Source organism: Haliotis asinina, chromosome 2 (assembly GCF_037392515.1).
Source record: "Haliotis asinina isolate JCU_RB_2024 chromosome 2, JCU_Hal_asi_v2, whole genome shotgun sequence".
NCBI lineage: Eukaryota > Metazoa > Mollusca > Gastropoda > Lepetellida > Haliotidae > Haliotis > Haliotis asinina.
In genome coordinates, this window is record NC_090281.1 from 3,870,268 (window position 1) to 3,890,277 (window position 20,010).

At 44.2% G+C, this 20,010-nt stretch overlaps 1 protein-coding gene across 1 annotated transcript in view; it reads left to right on the forward strand.

Moving 5' to 3' along the window:
• Positions 1 to 20,010, forward strand: part of LOC137273149 (breast cancer type 2 susceptibility protein-like) — an 80,679-nt gene that overhangs the window by 12,723 nt on the left and 47,946 nt on the right. Inside the window, exons 4-7 of the mRNA XM_067805622.1 lie at positions 523 to 637; positions 6,858 to 7,018; positions 16,550 to 16,581; positions 17,046 to 19,824. Coding sequence (XP_067661723.1) covers positions 523 to 637; positions 6,858 to 7,018; positions 16,550 to 16,581; positions 17,046 to 19,824 — 3,087 coding nt within the window. The remainder of the gene's footprint in view (positions 1 to 522; positions 638 to 6,857; positions 7,019 to 16,549; positions 16,582 to 17,045; positions 19,825 to 20,010) is intronic.

Genomic DNA, 20,010 nt, shown 5'->3' on the forward strand with positions numbered 1-20,010 from the left:
AGGAACGTTACAAAGACATTCATCTTGTGTATGCAGCATCATTCCACGTTATCAACACACGCAAACACAATACATGGGAAGCACGTGCACTACATGGGAGCTTCCTACACGTGCGTAGGGTGTTATTATGAATCTTGACGTTTTTTAGACAGGGAAAGGGTTTCTTCACATTTACACTTTTTTTTCCAAAATTACTTCCATCATATGCCAGACTAAGCTAAAGGCGATAAGTCATGCCTCACAGTTTTCACACAAAAGAGTTTCGATCTTAGCTTGGATCAGATCATAAGATTGGGACAAGCCTTGCTCAGCCTAAGACTGGTTAGTTGAACGGGCGTAACTTTTAGCTAAGACGATTGGCATAACCTCTAAAGATTGATCTTAGATAAGGACTGTTAATGGAACGGCACCCTTTCAAATTGTTTCCTACAGATACATATTGTTGCTCATGCTATCTAACATTGGTGTCCTGAGACCTGATTAGTTACAGGTTACATTCACTCTGTTCACTTTGCTGCACAGCTACTACACCAGGAAGAGGCAGCCTGACACCCCTTAGTGCATGGGCTCTTCTTAATTCCCAGGATCCCAGCACAAGTACACCAACATCAGCGGATCATCCCAATGTAGGAAACAGGTAAGAATGATACAGATGAAACTATTCTCTTTTAAACAACAAGGAACCATGGAGTGCAAGGATGATTATATATGAAACTTAAAAAGTCCTGCTATCAGTTCCTTTCAGTGTACCTCTAACTAGGTGCAGCAGTTGACATGGCAGAGACCACTAGTCTGAGGGGGGTTAGTGGGATAGCCAAGTGACTAAAGCCTTTGCTTATTGCCAAACACATGGGTTCAACCCACCGTGATGTTTGCTGGAATGTTGATACTCACTAGTGTGAGGCACATAATAAGCAGGATGGACATGATATACCCTTACACCAGCTACAAGTTTGAAAAGTTTGAAGAATGCAATTTTCTGATTAAAATTGATACTTATCCTGACTCATGCTTATGCTTGTCTCCATCCATGCAAACATAGTGGAACACTTGAATCCCTTGAAATTCCCTTCACTGAAGAGGAAGCAATATCAACACTCAACCACGCGAGCCAACCATAAGCGTTGCTTGTTGTAGTACTATGTTGAGATCTCATGCAGGAGCCTTGAAAGTCTTTTGTTGATCTTCAAACTTGAATGAACATAGTTACGCTAGTAGTTCTGGTACTTTAGGCAACTTCATGCCAGTTTCCATAGTGACGACTGTACTAAGTGCCCATAAGTAAGTTGGTATTGTAGAGCCTCTTAAATGTCTTGTGTCGTAAATGACACAAGTAGTCAGCCTGCTCAGACAGAATATTCTCGTTTCTTCAAACAAGCTTTAATGTCGTCAGTAGTGTAGCTGGAATGCTGACAGATTTCCGAGAGCTTGCTTAGTGGACGAATTAGCAGATTCAGAAAATCTGGTAGTTTTAACTCATTAAGGCCAAGAGACGCATATGTGGGGCAAATTAATTAGCATCTCACAGCGAGAGACGTGTATTGGGGGTTATAAAAAGCACCTCTTATTCAGTGAGAGCTGCGTATTGGGGGTGATAAAAAGCACCTCCCATTCAGCGATAGCCGCGTATTGGGGGTTTTAAATTTCAAATTCGTATTGTACCTATTATTTCATTCAATTTAGCTGTAATGATCAAAGATTAGCTTTTCTTATGAAAGAGGTTACTTTCTGTGTTAATCAGAAGAACTATTAATGTGTTTTGATAACAATTGCTTGCAATGTCGGGGGCTTATACAGGCAAATGAACACATGTCTGCGAGAAAAGGGATTATGAGATGTTGTTACAGGAGGTAAGTGTTTGTTATTCGTCATTGGGAGTGAATACGAAGATACTCTGTTTGCACATTGATTGAATTTATGGTGACAGGGTTACGAAACCTTCTAAATTAAATCATTCATTCATTCATTTTGTGCAGTCCATTGTCAATCTTCTGAAATTCGTTTGCTTTCAAAACAAATATAAGTATGCCCATCTTCATAAATATTTGGGAATATTCAACTGCAAGTGTATACATCACAATAAAAAAGTATCGTGTAACTTATTTTAATTCTATAATACATGTACTTGAATTGTGATATTTATTCGTAGCAATGTGCAGATGATATTGAAATGTTCAGCAAGCCATTATGTTTGATGTACAAGTAGTGTGCACAAAATGTATATGCAAATAAATACTATCTTTACTCAATGGTTGGATTGGGTTATCCAAGGTAAAAATAATCAGATTGTAGCACTTTAAAGAAAAATGAACTCGTCAAAGTGCTTGTTAGTCCTACATGTACATTTCAGGCATCCTTACGATTATGTATGTTCACGATACACAAACTTTTTCATGATAGCCAGTGTTGATAAAACCGAAATCCAGCATATCGATTGGTCAACGATCAATCCAATAGTAAATCTGTATCCAAGCTGTCTAGTGACCGAACATGTTCTTCAGAAATTTAGCCCACGCCCCATCACCTGTCATTTACTCTGTGACAGGTATCTCATGATACGATTGCTCATAGATAAGAAATCAGCCACTATATTGAACAGTTGATATACAAAACTTCCTATTCGGGAATTTTGATGACGCCCCACCCATGACCCTTTGTCTTATGTATGTGCAAGGAATACCATTATACAATATGCATACATGTATGTTCATGTGATAACATATATTTTCTGCATTAAATCTAGATGAACCAAAGTGACAAACTGTGAATCTGTTCCATGTAAGTCACACATTAGCTTATTAGTACTTACCTTAAAATATTCAATATATACTAGCGACGTATCAGCGAAAACGCTTCTTTCATAGAAGATTATTAGGCATGTACGTAGATTCTTCTTTACTGCCATGGACATAGATGTTTTGAACAATTTAACCTCACACAATGATATGAGAGGGACAATTTGTTTAGTATGTATTACATACAAAGAATACAAACGTGTTAAGTAAATACACACGCCACCAAAAGTCTACTAGAGAAAGTGCAATAAAATCACGTAAAACGTTACATATATGTCATGTATTCACTCCTGCTTTCTTTCAACATATACCTTTACAACGCAATTAAACAATTAAACAATCGGGACTTGCTTGTATGACGAGACAGTTTCCTGTAATCTCCGAAACCTGCCAGGGATATCAGGCCTGAAAAGCGCTAATTAGTCTCGCCATAGCCGGCCAGGCAGTGAGCACGGGGTTCCAGGTGTTGAGTAGTGAAGTGGCTCTCGGGCTTAATGAGTTAACACCCTCCCTGGCTCAGCGCAACCACAGTCGCATAGTATTTTCTGTAATACTTGAGGCAGTAGTACTAGAGGCGGAAACGCGTACACATTGAGTCCGTCCCATGATATGCTGAGAGCGGCTGTAGCCCAGATTTGTGGATCAGGTATTGGAGACACAAATGTCTATAACCGTTTGTTGAACTTGGTTGCAAACAAGTTTGTTGTCGGGGATCCTTATGTGTGCATTATGAGCTGAAACACCTCTGAAAGTAAAATCTGTTGTGTTGGAGACTGCTTTAGTGGTCATGATAGTATGTCTGCTATGACATTCTTTGCTCCTGGAATGTGGCATGGTTTCAAGAAAATGTACACCTTGTCAACAATGCTGTACAGATGAAATGTGAGCAGTAACAAACTTGGTGACCTAACTGACCCGTCTGCGTGAACTTTGAGCTTATCGTTCTTGAGAAGGCTGGACCAGTGTTGTATTGTGTTGATCACTGCTTTCATCTCTAAGAGATTGATGTGTGGAGCTTGATCTTGTCTTGACCACTTCCCCGAAGCTATAATCTGGCAGAAAATGTTTCAGGACGGTGTGTGGTAACTTTACATTAAAACTATAAGTGCTATAAGTGCTATGAGGCTTTATAATTCCTCTACCATTGAGGATTTTAATTGTCATAATTTATGACTCGATAATAAGAAAGTTGTCTATTAGCGCTGTCATTATTTCAAGTCACAACAACACCTCACATGTCAAGGGTATTGACCTACTTAACGGAACAGCGACCCGGTCATGCAAATAGGCAGGTCACATGTCACATTCTTACATTATGCTCGGCAGGTCATGTCATGTGACTAAAAGCACATGCATTTTGCATTAGTTAACTGAAACATTTTCTGCCAGACTATTCTTCGTTGTCAAGGTGAACACCCCATCCTTGGAGAGATGCTACTACATACAGAGGAACGTTGCAGTCCGGCTCTGTTAGGTAGGGTCCCCCAGTAGATGTTGTCTCTGTGAGTCCACCAAAGCGGAATTAGCAATTCGGTCACTCTTTCCTCCATCGCCCAACTGGGACGGTTGGAGTCAACTTGAATCCCGCTACGACGTTAATATCCTTTTATATTTCGGTCCTGTCCACAAAATTTAGCATTGTATGGCTTTCTTCTTTATTATCATTATGATATGAAATTGTTAATAAATTTACGGATATTTGTTATGTTGTTGAACATGTATTTCATCTTGTGAGATGAAATCATGCTCCTGGTGTAGGTTGTGGCTGTCTGCAGCTGTTCCGTGTTATTATGTCCTTCCAGTGTTCACGAGTAACTTTGCAAGAATTCTTTTTGTATTGGTTTTCAGTTCAAATACATGCTAAAATATTTTTATGTAGGCTCTGTCAGTCATGTCTGGCAATTCGATTCTTACTACATCTGGTAGCCATGTGTTACCTACTGTTGATATTCAGATTTATAGTGAATCCCCAGACTACCCCTGGGGAGCTTTGAGATAGCATGGAGACAAGGTCCTAGTCTCAGGAGAGGATGTCATCAGAATTGATGTCATCTCAACCAAAGAAGTTGAAGTCATCTACATCTACCTAGACTAGTCTGCAACTCCTCGATCTTCCCTGAAACAACAGACCAACTCTTATCAACATCCTAAAGCGATGATTTTGTCCACCTCCACCAACAAACGACACATCTAAGACGTATCTCAATGTCTACTACCTGAGTTACAGAGCTTCATGGAATCAGCGCAACACGCAGCATCTGCCAGACCTTCATCTACTGCATCTACAGCGATGCCGCAACCTTCAGAGAGTCTACTTTCAACACAGACAGACATCTACATTCAACACGTCAGATGCTTTGGCGATTCTCCAACCATCGAAGCAATCGTCAGTCAACTACAGTCACCTTGCATGACAATTCGACATCTGTCAGACCTTCATCTACTGCATCTACAGCGATGCCGCAACCTTCAGAGAGTCTACTTTCAACACAGACAGACATCTACATTCAGTTTAGTTTATGCAATGTGTGAGCACTCCTGTTCACAAAGTTCTTCACCATCAGCTGTATCTCATCTCAGTTTAGAGGATGCACCATGCAGCGAGTCGGCATCGCTCTCAGAGGAAGGAATGAACACTGATGGATTCCAGCCTCCTAGCTTACTACTGAAGGTCATTAGAAAGATGAAATAGATGATGATGATGATGATGCAACTGACTTTGGTCGCGACCACTGGCCAGTGAGAGAATGGTTCCCAGTACTCAAAGAGGAACTAGGACAACCATCACTGTGGCAGAACGTACTCGTCCATCCACACACCAAACAAGCACCTGGCAATCAGACATCGTTCCAACTACACATATGGATCGTATCAAAGCCTGCTCGATACGTCGAGGATATTCGCTAGAGCGGTGAAGGTAGTCACCTTAGCTCTACGTAGATCTACTTGCACCTTTTACGAGGATAAAGGGATGCGATTTGAAAAATACACCGAGCGGAAGTGCTTCACTACGTCAAGAGCCATACTTTGATTTAAGGCACCAGCTTGGGATGTGAATGTTGTACTCCAACATCTCACCACTGACATTTACGAGCCTCTAAATCGGACATCCTTTGAACTGTTGACACAGAAAATGCTGTTCCTGCTTGCCCTAACAATAGCAACACAGATGTCAGAAATACATGCTCTGGAGTTCAGGTGTACACTAGTTGACGCCAATCATCAGGAGATTGCACACCAAGACTGTGATTCAGTTTATCGCCACTACCGGTACGACAATTCCGCATCCCAGCATTATTGACAGTTCTCGGGCCACATGATGCACAGGATTTATCATTATGATTAGTCAGAGCGTTGAAAATATATCTTCAGGAAATTAAGTCAAGGAGACAAAAGTTCTATTCATCCCACTATCTACTGAGACACCTTCAGAAGTATCCCCCAACACTATCTCAGTATGGATGAGAGCTGCTATACTGATGGCGTAGGTGTAGGCAGGATTTGAACCACCATGTGCCTCCAATGCAAATGAAGTAAGAGCCATGGTGTTGACACCTGCTCTACATGGAAATAGCTCGCTTACAAAGATGATGGGATGCTGCTTTTGGACATCAGCCACAGTGCTTGCCACCCGCCACCACTGAGGATGTCCCTGGCATTCACCAGTTTGGGCCACTTGTCGTACCATAACATTAACGTTTTCACAAAGGCGCTGAGTTCACTCACCCCCTGTACTTGTTTCTTGTACTTGATGAAAGGTCGCAACTCCATGATGAGGACATACATCATGAAGAAAGAGTTGCTGTGGATAGCTACCTATGGATTGATAGTGCCAAGCATGACCGGTCATGTGACCAGTTTCCATACCAATGCAAGGGCAAAAAGAAGGCTACTACAAAAGGAGGTGAGTGTTGATTTTACATCTCTTTAAAGAATGGAACTTAAGGGATTCAAGTGTTCCACTATGTTCAGGTAGGAAAAGGAGTCAAGCATAATAAGCATTTGAAGGATAAGGAAAAATAAATATTTACACATGACAAAATGAATGTTCTTGGTTTCCAGCCCTTGTCTGCTGTCTCCACCAGATGTTGAGTCCTGCCTGAAGACATGTGGCATCAGCGAACAGCTCGGTCTTGTTGCCTCCAACGAGGACTCCAACATGTCTTGGACAAACTCCATGGCAACACCATGTCTAGGGGGTGAGCTCCACACATCACAAAAGGGTGAGTAAAACCTCCTTTGTAGGACATTTTAATAATTGTTGAAGACTTTTCAGGCAGTTCCTGCCTATTGTTATCACAGGCAACAACAAACTATACTATACATGTTAGCTTCATCCATCTTGGTACACATATCAAACATGATGCCCAGATGTGCCTTCTGGGGTTTTGACTATTTCTTCACCTATCTTTGCACATGGATAGGTCTGGTGATGTACTGGTGGTTTTTGGTGGTTTTGGAATTCTTAACCCGTGAAGGTCCAGGGTAGATTAGGCCTTCATCATAAATTCTTAATAAAACATAATTAGTGTTCCCCCTAGGCACATTTAGGAGGGCGCAGCGCCCTGCCCTTTGACTTTTGCGCCCTGCCCTTTTTATTTTGCGCCTGCCCTTTTTCGCCTCAATCGTCAGTCTTTTACTATGACTAGTGTGTATTCTCCAGGTTTGGAATCCTTTTTCAAAATTCTGATCTTAAAATGCAAACTGAGAAGAGTAAAAACAAACTTCAAAATTGAAATTATAAGACAATTTGACTTCTTACACATTTTGTTGTTTTTTCAGTAATCCTCACCAACAAGCCCTTTGAGGTTATGAAGTGGCCTTTTCCATGAATATACCCTGCCCTTTCTGAACCCTAGGGGGAGCACTAATAATTTTTAAACTTCTCCTTTCTCATGGTTGGCACTTCCCTCTCTGGATTCGACACTTTTTGCCTAGTCCTCTCTTGTCCATCCACCCAAGCACTCCATGCTACTCCCATTATAAAAGAGCTTCTTAGCTGCTTCTTAGCATGCAAAGCATGCAACATGCACCACTAGCTACCCATGTGACAATCTCAGAATGATCATTCTCTTTCTTGAGTGAGTGTGAACATGTTTTGCAATTTGTCTTCCTGAACCCTTATGTCCCGTTCTTCAGAGGTGGCTCGTAGAACAGAACGTTTGCACCTGAGTTTGTTTCAGGCTCTTCACTCTGACGCATCCCTTGTTTGTCTCTTTGGTTGTCTGCTGAACAGGATTTGCACATCAGCCCCAAAAAGGAAGAAATGTTCACGGTGCAATAAAATGTTCTCTGCTAGTGATCCACATGTGTTTTCTGTGGACTGTGTAGATCAGTGTAAATAAGACTCTCATCGAGATATATGCAAGGATCTTACCTTCAAGGCGTTTGGTGATTGCGCTGGAGCTTGCTTGCGTTGTGCTGCTGAGAGAACTCATTATGCCACTTCTCTTGACGGACCCAGTCCCTCCACGAAAGGCAAGTTTAAGCATTCTGCTTTCTCTGTGTGTTGATCACAGTCCCCTCCTTCGAATGAAGAGGATTTCATGAGAGTATTGTCAGACTCGTACTTGTCGAACAACCTGCAGAATTTGCTGGATTCAGCGATTGAAGTGTTGTCTTTGGTGTCCAGCTACCTCAGTCTTCTACTTCACCAAAGCCGATCAGGCTTTGCCTGTCCACACCCCTCTACATTGACTTTCACCAGAATGTCTACATTCGCCGAATCAGCACTTGTCAAATCAGTTAGACCACTCAATATGAAACAACTCTTGCTGAACCGGTCTTTATTGAAACAGCAGTCTTCAGCATTCAGTGGATCAGTCATATTCCAAACAGATTTCACCTTAACGGGCTTTGTCAAAACAACGGCTGCCGAAACGGCAGCTTTCACCAAAACAGGATGTGGTGAGTCGACTTTCAGCAAAAATGACTACTTCCAAGCAGTATATATTGGAACAGCCAGTGTTGAGAACTATTACTAGTACTCAACAGGTAGTGTTGCTCTTCTCAGACCACCTCCTGCAGCCCCCTGTCCAGATCACCAGCACATTAGGTTGTGGATTCCCCAGATGGAGGTTTGGATTTTGCCAATGAGGCTCAAATCTTTGCTTGGAAACTGGAGAAACTCTGTCTCCCGATGTCACAGAACCCAGAGGACACACGCTTTCCTTATCTATGTGATGAGACTTGGCATCTATTACCTTCCCACCATGACCTTCTATTGATCCTCTAACTACATCTTTGCATCATGCTTTTAGAAGCCTGAAGAGGATTAAGGATGGCCTGTCCTCGCCTACATATACCTTAGCGGTGACTCACTCCCATGGATTCCAGTTGTTGTCCACGGCCTGTTTGGTTAATGAAGATATCCAAACGCTTTGAAGGAAGAGGACTTGTTTAGCCTTCAAAGTTGAGGAAAGAGAACCCTGTCTGATTTGGATACAGCTCCTTACCTCTATCATCTCAATGGTGGACACAGTTGAGGCATCAGTGGACGTTTTCACCAACCAGGATTCATACATCTGAAACTGTTTGTCCCTTATCTTAGGCCAAATTCAGGTCGTACTTGACCAGCTTTCTCATTTCCTTGGATATCTCCTGGCAGTTCGACTTTGCCACCCTCTTAATTTGTCATCATTGGATAACAGGTTTAAGGCTGAACTCTTCCATCAACTGTGGTCTGCAAAGTCCTTATTTCATTTTCATCTATTTGATCACCCTTCTTCACACCAGACTAAAGAAAGGGGATTTTCTATTCAGCCGAGGCCTCGTAGATGCATATCTTTATGTGCCTATTCAACCGAATTCGCAGAAATTCCTCTGATTCATGATCACCAGGTTTCTTCATCTTCATGGGATTGTGTTCGAAAGTTGCATAGACAACTGCATTCAAGCACAGAGACCCAGTTTTTCTTCTAAGCTTCTGTAGCAGCTGGGTTTCCTGTTAAACGCTCAGAAGTCTAACTTACACTGGCCCAGACTCCCCAATTCATTGGGACTACTTTCAACATGCACCAGAGCCCAATATTCATACGCCAAGACAGATGGCTGAAAATTCAACACCTAATTCCATTTAGCACTGTCCCATGCCAGCGCTTTATGGCAGTGGCAGAAACTTTTGGGTCTCTTGACCTCAACATAGGCATTGACAGGTCAGGGACAATTGCAAATACGTCTGTTGCAACACTTTCTTCACCCATATTTTGTCTCAGAGACTCTCATGAAGTCAAATTGTCTTCTTGAACCTTTACGCCCCATTCTTCAGAGGTGGCTCGTAGAAAAAAAAAGAACATTTTCGCCTGAGTTTGTTTGAGGCAGTTCACACTGACGCATCCCTTGTTTGTCCCTTTGGTTGCCTGCTGAACGGGATTTGCTTATCAACAAACTTAGAAATTGGGCAACTAAACTTCGGGAGCAGTCACCAACCATCTCAGGTCAACAGGGTCGGTGAAGCTTCTTCAGCTGGCATTTCAGCTCCTCCATTTAATCAACTCCCTCTCCTTCGATGCTTGAACCAGACATTCCTGGAATCAAGAATGTCATCACAGATGTGCTGTCCTGCACCAGTTGGCTGTCTCCCAAGGAGTGACAATTGAACCCTCAGATCTTTCAGGAACAATGGCCAGTACAAACACAAGAAGCATGGCAAAGTTGTCCTCTGTCTTCATTATGATTTCATAGTAAAGAACCAGTTGCCAGGACAACCTGATCATACTTTTACCATCCCACCATTGTCTGTGATCCATGGGCCGCATGACAAGGAAGAGATTTAAGTTTTGAAATATTTAATATAAGTTGTGTGTTTATATACTTACACAACAGAGTCCCTCTCGTCCTTCCCGCCATGTAGATTCTCCAAGACTGATATTATCCAGTGGCTCCAAGAATGATAACTAGGAAGCTATCTTATAATGAGGGTAGAATGGAGTACTTGGGCGGGTGGACAAGACAGGACTAGGGGGAAAGTTAACATCATTCCACTCAGTGTCAAGTCAAGAGACAAAAGTGCATATCGTGAGACAGGATAAGTATATATAAATATAGTAGAAACCTGAGAAGTAAAATCAGCTATGACGAGCTGTAAGAAGGATGTTTGTTTAGCTGGAGACTGACACATGCTCCCCATTTCAGATTATGTGGTGATCACTAAATTAGTTATCTGGTTGCTTTTTAACCAATTTACTTCCAGGGACCATGAGAAGACATGTATTTAAGTAGCATTGTTTACTTATCCAAGTTCAGTTAATGAGACACTGATAGTGATAATTAATGGAGAAATTTGCCTTGACCAAAGAATAATGTTTACTTATGGGGTTTGTTTAGTTGAGTGATCTCTACTTAGACAGTTTCCACTGTATACAATTTCCTTTAGAATATTCAGTTTTGTGTTTCCATGACAGCACAATGAACTTTGAAATTGGTGGTAGTGCTCTTTTCCGGAGTAGAACTTTAAAACCTTTCATTCTTTTTCAGAAGAAGTCCTCCTTGGGGTACATATGTTGCATTAAAAAGTCCATTTTAAAATGCCTAAGACAGTTGTAACAAAAAACTTGTTTTTGTCTTGTGAGACCCACCCCTACAGGGCCCCTACCTGGGCCCCTAACAGCCAAGAGCAGATAACTCTCGCCAACTACCTTGTACCTCCCTTTTCATTCTGTCGTCAGACAAGACAGACGTCTATTCCAAGACACTCTCACAAGTACTGTGAAGGCTTACGATAGAGATTATGAGTGAGAAAATGTTGTAACTTTATGTGGTGTCTATGGCTTCCGGCCATGTGGCCGGTACGATGGTGGTGTTCCTCGTGGTTAATGTTTCCAGCCTTGTGATGACTTGTCATGGGCATGGATACAATTGCTAAGGGAAAAAGGAGTATTAATATGCTTGCTTTTTTATGTTTTAAGCAATTGAGTGTAAAAAAGTGAAGTGTTTTTTGTTGTATAGTATCCTTCATGGCTTCTCTACTGAAGCACAGTATGCTGTTCGTACAGATATATGTATAATAGCTCTTGTTTTAACAGTTCAATATCGCCCGTGCGTTTTATTGTTTCTGTTAATATCCTTGTGCTTTGGTGGATTTACGGACCTTGCTACTACTCATAGCTTGGCTCTGTTTTTTCCAGTTTAAAGGATGCGCAACATGTGCCGTGCTGCCTCCCCAGGATAGACACCTGTCATGTCTCAGGTGCCTCTCTGAGGATGCTCATGACGAAAAGGGGTGTGAAATATGCCAGGCTTTCTCGCCAAGAGCCATGAAAACAAGGCATGCGGATTGAATGTTCTATCGGTTCCTTATTCAGGCGGGGGGAGATATATGGACCCAGGAGCTACCCCCCAAAAATGCTAAAACTGGTGAAAAGAAGGGTTCATCTTCATCTTCCTAATCAGCAAAAAGTACTGTCGTCCCGTCCCCCAGCCCAGCCCAAATCCCCGCCAGCGCTGGCTTCTACTTCCCATGCACCTCCCACTGAAACCTTCAACCTTTAACACTAGATTTAATATCCAATCTTTTGCAGCAGCGAATGGCTTCTGTACATATGCTAATTTCGGACGTGATGTCTCCGCCAGGAGATCAGCGTCCGTCCGGAGTTGAATGTAGTTTCCAATATGGTGTTCAAAGGGGTCCCCAGCCAAACCTCAGGTGTGGTGAGGGTACTTCCTTTGAGGGTGAGCCGGTGCCGATGGCAACATCGGTAACCGGTCACTCTGGGGCGGCCAACGTCGGTGCGGCATCTGTTACAATGGAAGCGTTGCCGGCTATTCACCACCCTGACTCCGTCTCGGTCAGGTCAATGGCGTCGAGCCTCTCTCGCTCTCAGGTGTTGCCTCAACCAATCCTCCGGAGCTGTCTCTCGATTCAGAGACGTCGCTGCTGGGCGATCGTGTCGTGGGGTGGAGGAGGGGTGGGCCGGGCAAAGCTTCGCTGAGGCAGGTACGGGAGCGTATAGCTACTGTCCTGCCTCAGGTGGTCGTTGCCACGGTGACGCCCAACCACACAGAGTTTCGGCTTCCGGACGAGGCATTCGCTCCGGCGAAGGTGGCGGATACCCGGCTCTGCATAATTCCTTCTATTTTGGCCGATGTCATCAATCCTCTCCTGTCCGGGCCTCTATCACGGTTCGATTTGCCGGAACTTGATCGTAGATACTTCATGGGAGACATCGGCTAATACAACCCAAGTCGCCCTGGGGGGTTCTTCCGGCAGTTCACTAGCCTCTGCCAAGCACGGGCGTCGTTTACCGCCATTCACTTCAAATGTTACTGCCCTCAAGTCTGCGTATCAATCTTTTGAGGAGCAGTATCTCACCATTCATGCCTCATACACTTTGGTGTTACAGCGCCAGCTGGTGGACGGTGAGGGGGACAGCAGCTTACAGAGGTGCAGTCTCATCTGGCCTCGGCGTGCCAGATGATGTCTGCTCTCATGGCCCTCCATATACTTTGGCTATTGGTGGCCCGGTATTCGCCCACCACACAGCAGGCTCTCTTAGCATTATCGTACCCGATGGGTTCTACCCTGTTTCCGGGAGTGGCAACGGTGGTTTGAGAGGCCGTCGTGGCTGTCTCTACATTCAAGGATACTAAACCCTTGCTGGAGCAGCCTCACTCGTCTCGTGCACGGCCCTCGACCCTTGCCTCGGCATATCCTTCGGCTCCAGCCAACGACACTGCCAAGTGGATGCAGCCATTACAGGCGCATAAGGGCAAAGGTAAGGTTAGGGGCAAGGCTGCCTGGCCCCAGCAGCCTTTTCAGAGGAAGGGGAAGTCGACGCCGGCTTCCCAGTAGTTTGTCCTCCGGTGCCCTTGTTGACACCGAATCAAGCAGTCTTGAGTACTGCTGACGTCGGGGGTTCATTGCCTGTTACCGCACATCCCTGTGGATGGCCGCCTTTCTCTCTTCCTGTCGGAATGGGAAAAGGTTACAGTCCTATCCACACTCAGGGACGGCCACTCACCACAGTGGAAGCGAGACCCACCTCTCTTTTTCCGGGATCTGTTGCACTCCAAACCTCAAAGATGACCTAGCGTTCCCATGTATCCCAAGTTCAGGAAGTACCTTCGGTTTTCCTTTGACGGGGTATGCTATGAGTTTCGGGTGCTTCCCTTCAGCATCACTACGGCTCCAAGGGTGTTCACCAAACTTATGCTAATCCCAGCGCAAGTGGCCAGATCACAGGGCAGGTGCTGTCAACCGTACCTGGACGATTGGCTCCTTCGGGCACTTGCCGCCCACTTGAGTCAAGACACAACATTCGCCGTCATGTGTATTCTCGCCAAGTTGGGCTGGATTATCAATCTCAGAAAATCAGACCTAGTTCCTACTCAGAATCTGATCTTCAGAGTTGTTTTACAATTTCTCGAGCCCCCCTCAGCCTCAGCTCGGATTTGGCTCTAGTTGCTAGGCGACATGGCGGCGACAGTGGACAATGTTTGGAGAGCGCGGTTGAGGATGCGACCCATTCAGTGTGCCTTGGCTCGGATGTGGTCTCATTCCCAGAGTTACGAGACTATTCTCCACACTCCGGGATGGTTAATTCCTCATTTACGGTGGTGGACAATTCAGACAGACCCCTCCCTCACAGGAGGCAGGGGTGTACTGGGCAGTCAATCAGTTTCAGGCCAGTGGTCACAGAGCGAAACGCGCCTGCACATCAATGTGCTAGAATGGAGAGCTGTCCGGCTAGTGTTCCAACACTTTCAGGAGATGGTTTGCGTCTGTGTGGTGCATCTGGAGATGGACAACCAGATGACAATGACCTATATCAGGGCGGTACAGTGTCTCCGTCCCTCCTTAAGGAGGCATGGCGGTTTCTGCTGTGGTGCGACCAGTTCATGTGCGGGTGTGTCCCGTGTATCTCCCTTGGGTGGACAATGTTCGAGCAGACACGCTCTCTTGACGTGGTCTGGCCCCGCACGAGGGGATGCTGCATGGGGAGATATTCGAGACTATCTCCTGGTTGTTCGGGTCGTTCCAGGTGAATCTGTTTGCCTCTGGGGGGACAAACTATATTCCGGTATTTTGTTCTTGGATACTGGATCCGAGGGCCATCGCCCATGACGCGATGGACAGATGATTCCAGCTCGATTGGACAGGCAGGGTATTGTGGGCGTTCCCATCTCTATCGCTGAATCCCAAGGTCCCCTCGCAGCTTGCCACCCAACCAGCTCGACTGCTAGTGCTTCTTGCACCTCTTTGGTTGTCTCAAAGCTGGTTTCCGGTAATTCTCAGGTTTCTGGCTCTGCCTCCTGTCCTATAACCCTTTCGACCGGACTTACTATCCCATAACAGAGCGCCGCATCCAAATCCAAGGATTCAATGGCTTGGCTGCTGTCAGGAGTCGCCTCCAGGCGAGCAGAATTCCTACACCAGTTGCAGACACAGTTCTGGCTTCGTGGAGGGATTCGACAAACGTTCAGAACGAGGATAGATGGGCCTGTTATGCGCGCTGGTGTGTTGATGGGGGATTCTTGATCCCTTTTCTTCAACTTTAGTTGAAGTGTCAGAATTTTTACAGTCTCGGTTAGAGACTGGTTTAGCCACATCTACTATCCAAGGCTATTCCACAGCTATGTCAGGTTTCCTTATATTCCTGTCGACGGTGCTCTCTTGGTGCAGTACCCTGTGGTGCAGCACTTTCTAGCAGGTGTGGATAAGATCCGTCCGACTGTCCCCCGTGATACTTATCAATCGTTCTTGATTGTCTGTCCGGTCCTCTTTTTCGTCGTCGTCGTCTCTTTCTCTCCAGCTGTAACGTCGGCCAGGCGACATTCATGCAATGTCATCGGATCCTGCTCTGACTGTCTTTCATAAAGACTGGGTCAGTATTAAACTGAAAGATTCTTACCGTCCTAAGATCGCATGCGTTTTTTCTTGTTACAGCACCTATCGAGCTACCTACGCTCATGCAGCCTCCCCTGCCCAGTACCTCTCTTCAACATGCTCACGTCTTTGATGTCCGTAAAACTCTCAGAGCTTATATCAAACGAACAGTTGTTCTGCTGCTATGGCAGAGGGAGAGCAGGTCTGCCAGCGAACAAGCAAGCCATTTCTAAGTGGCTCCACAGTTGATTGGCTTATGACCCACATTTGCCACGCCCCCGCCTAATTGACATCAGTGGTCTCGGTGATTGGGTAAGTCTTTTACTCTATCTCTCGCAGCTTTGGCAGTGTGTGAAGGGTACACTTTAGCAGACAGAATGCCTCTCCCCAACTCACATTCGTTGGGAGTCTGTTTTATGCTATATATGTACCCCAAGGAGGACTTCTTCTGAAAAAGAATTATACAAACCTGTAGAGGTTATGAATTCTTTGAAGAATGTCCTCCTTGGGGTATGGCCACCCACCTCCCCACATTCTGTCTGACGAGTTCAGCATGAAAAGTGAGGTACGAGGTAGACGGCAAGAGTTACCTGCTCTTGGCTGTTAGGGGCCCAGGTAGGGGCCCTGTAGGGGTGGTCTCACAAGACAAAAACAAGTTTTTTGTTTTGTAAAATATTTATTCAATATTGTTACAACTGTTGTAGGCATTTTAAAATGGACATTTTAATGCTATATATGTACCCCAAGGAGGACATACTTCAAAGAATTCATCACCTCTACAGGTTTGTATAAATACTCTCCTTCCACTTTTTAATATAGTCACAGACTTGGTTGACGCATATCACTGTATCCCATTTGTATTGATCAATGCTAATGCTGTTGATCATGAGGATTAAGTTCTTTGTTCTAATGAAAGTACAATTTGTTTCAGCTGAGGAAGCACCTACCCCACCAAAACCCAAAGTAAGATATATCATATTGTCATGAGTGTCTTCTGAATATCACCTATAATGCAGTCGAGGTATATGAAGCAATAACTCAGCCATTTGATTTGGTCTTCTGATGCTTGCAGTAAGAGGTGACTAATGTATTCATGTGGTCAGACTAGCAGTCTCGCATTACATTGCATAATCAGCTGCCCATATTGACGCTCTTGGAGTCCATCTGTCGACTGTCTAGTCCAGGCAGGATTTGATTGTCTAGTCAAAGCAGGATTAATTACTGGAAACGGACAGAGATAGAATATTGCTGTCTTTGTTTCTTTGTCAAATGCTTTCATGGGTAGTTGCTGATTGAATCAGGCTGAATCAGGTCCTAAACTGTGTAGACTTATAGAACTCTCCTACAATCTGTTTCATCTCTGTTTAGCCAACTAATGTATCTCAGTGAAACGCAGTATTGTTTTGAGATTACTTTGATCTTTTCAGGGGTTTCCACGAGCACTATTTTCCCCTGATCAAGGCAGAACAGATTCAGATGAGTTGGTAAAGGAGCTTAATGCTACAATGGAAGAGGAAGGTCTGTCTGGCGTTTCTCCTGGTCCTAGTACTTCCATGATGGTGCAAACTGACCGAAGGAAAAACTTTATTAAGGAGCTGTTCCTACGGTCCACTGGGCAGAACCAGGAGATGCATGAAGGTGGATCTCCCCAAGCACTACATCCTCTCTTCCAGACTGCCCAATCAACTGCTACACCTAGAGCCAGTTGTAAGAAGCACCAGAGGGGGAATTTCAGTAATATTGCTGTGAATCGTAACATTACATCACCTCTAGTAAAAGATGATACATCACCAGTTTCCAAAACGACTGGACATAAGACTGCAATTGATATTGAAAATGAAGATGTTCGCTTGAAAATAAATATTTTGCAAATGGCAGCCAGTTTTAATGGTGATATATCTTCCCTTCCCACTGATGATGTGGTTGATAATCAAGTGGTTAGTGATACAGAGATTGATGTTGTGAATCATTTGACAAACAGCAACCAGATATATCAAGGAAAACGAGATGAGGGCAATTACACAGATTCTTCTAAACAAAGGACCAGCTCCACCATGTTAAACAGACGAGTGAGGAATTCTCAAGAGCAGTTAAAACAGAAGAAACGCCTGTCATCTGATCTAAATGTAACGCAGTCTGTTGTGAATGAAGCACTGTCCATTTTCATTGACAGTCCCTCCAGTGCTGAGGTCCGACGCCGCACTGCTCCACGGAAGGGAAAGAAACGAAAGTCCACAGAAGCCTGTCTACCTGAGGGTGATGTGGATGGTGCCCTGTTCTCTACTCCTTCTCCACATGGAAGTCAGGCCATCAAACCACACTCTATACTATCCTCCTCCAAGAAAAGAAAGCATGGCTCTGGCAAGAAGAAAGTGAGGTTTGCTGAGAACTTGTGTGAAGGGGAGGGAGTTGGAGCCAATAAGAAGCTGAACTATGACCAGTGGACAGACACAGATACCAGTAATGTGTGTTCCTCTGCTCCCAAAGTAACCATTGAGCTTACAAGCAGTGACAGTTTGATGTTGAAAGAACCCGATCTATCAGGTTCTGTTAAGCCGGACGATAAAACCTGTGCTCTTTTTCAGCCAGAGGATAATAAGAGTGTCCAAGACAATTGTTCCAGCCCACAAACTGATGGACATAATAAAAATCTCAAGGAAAAAGCTACCCAGTTTGTTCAAAACATGCATGTCAGTCTACATGCAGATGACAAAAGTAAAATATTTAAGGAAGTATGTACCGAGTCTGTTCAAGAAGAGTGTGTGGGTCTACATGCGGATAGTAGTAGTGGAACACAGAAAGAGAAAAATAACAAGCTTGTTCGAGAAAATCATATCAGTCCACATCCTGTTGACAGTTGTGGAAATGTACATGAGAAAGGTATTGGACCTGTTAAAGACAAGCATATTAGTCCACATTCTGCAGAGCCAACAGATGGAGAACAGCCACTCTTTGAGTCACAACCAGATGAACAGTTTCAGTTAGAGATATGTCAATCAAACATCATCAGTAATATCCAAGCAGACTTCTCTTGTAAGAGTGTACTTAATGAAAACAATAGTGATGAATCACACATGGTACATTCTGATCAGCTCACATGTCAGAGTGGAGATTTTCTGTCCAGTCCCAGTGTTACCAAAGTACTGTCAGAGACAGAGCAATCCCCAGTACAGGCTGCAGCTGATTCACTGGCTGAAAGTATGAACAACATATCTGTACCAAATCCCAGTGGAGGTGTTTGTGAGAGTTCTGTATCCACTCCAGTCCGTCCTCTACCAGCTGTGCATGATGAAATGTTTTCCCAGATTTCTCCGTCCAGTTTATCTGAGATGTGTCTTGTGGCCAGTTCTGATCAGTCTAAACTCCACAATGATGTTGATGCTCAAGAACCATTCTGCTCCTCAGAAGCACACGAAATTGATGTTCAAGAAAAAACCAGTGATGTAATAACAGACTCTGCTGCTCTGTACCAACATTCCATTCAACATGTTGATCAGCTTGTAAAAAGAACCAGTTCAGCTCAGACATTTCTACCTCAAGCTCAGCCCAGAGCTGCTACCTCTTCTGATGGCAGTAGCATTAAATGCCCTGATAAGGGGGCAGTGTCAGTGCCAACAGAAAATGACAGGAGTTCCTTATCTCAACTACCTAGAACAGACATGCAGACCTCAACAACAGACATCATAGCAAGCAAAGGAGAAGTTCTGAAATCAAGCAACCTTACAATTACTGCAGATAGATCTTCTTGTGCATGTACAGGACACACAGATGTTACTGAACCATATGTCCAGAACCTTTTCACCAAGAAACCCAAGGCTAAGCGGTTCTTCTACCCTACCTCATCCCAGATAAGGGCTGTCTGTCCCAAGACAGTGTTTAGTTTCAAAGGTTGTGATGTTGATGCCAAAGTCTCTGCTACAGTCAGAGAAGCAGAACCTGTTGCCAGTGCTGCTTCATGTCCTAATGTAGACAATACGTCAGTCATTAATGTTGTTGAACAAAACATAGATTGTGCACCAACTGGTTCAGCTGGTGTCGCTGCAGTAGCTGGTGTTGGTGTAGATGCTACCAAGGATGGCGCTGCTGCTGTGAAGGAAGCTGATGTTTTGCAGACAGATAAGGACACAGGGATTGCCAGGAACACTGTGGCAGACCCTCCACCACCGAGAGACAAGAAAGGGACCATGACCAAAGAGCAGGACTTTGGTGGGTAGTTCACTCATTCTTTTTGCAAGGGATAAAGGCTGTGATGTGCGACAGTTGAAAATGAACCAAATTAATGGTCCTTTGAGAATTTCAAAAGTAGAAAAGCCTTTAGAGAAAGTTAGGATTTTACATCCATGCATAGATAGTGAAACACTTGAAATCAGTATCTGTATCATAAGTGTGATC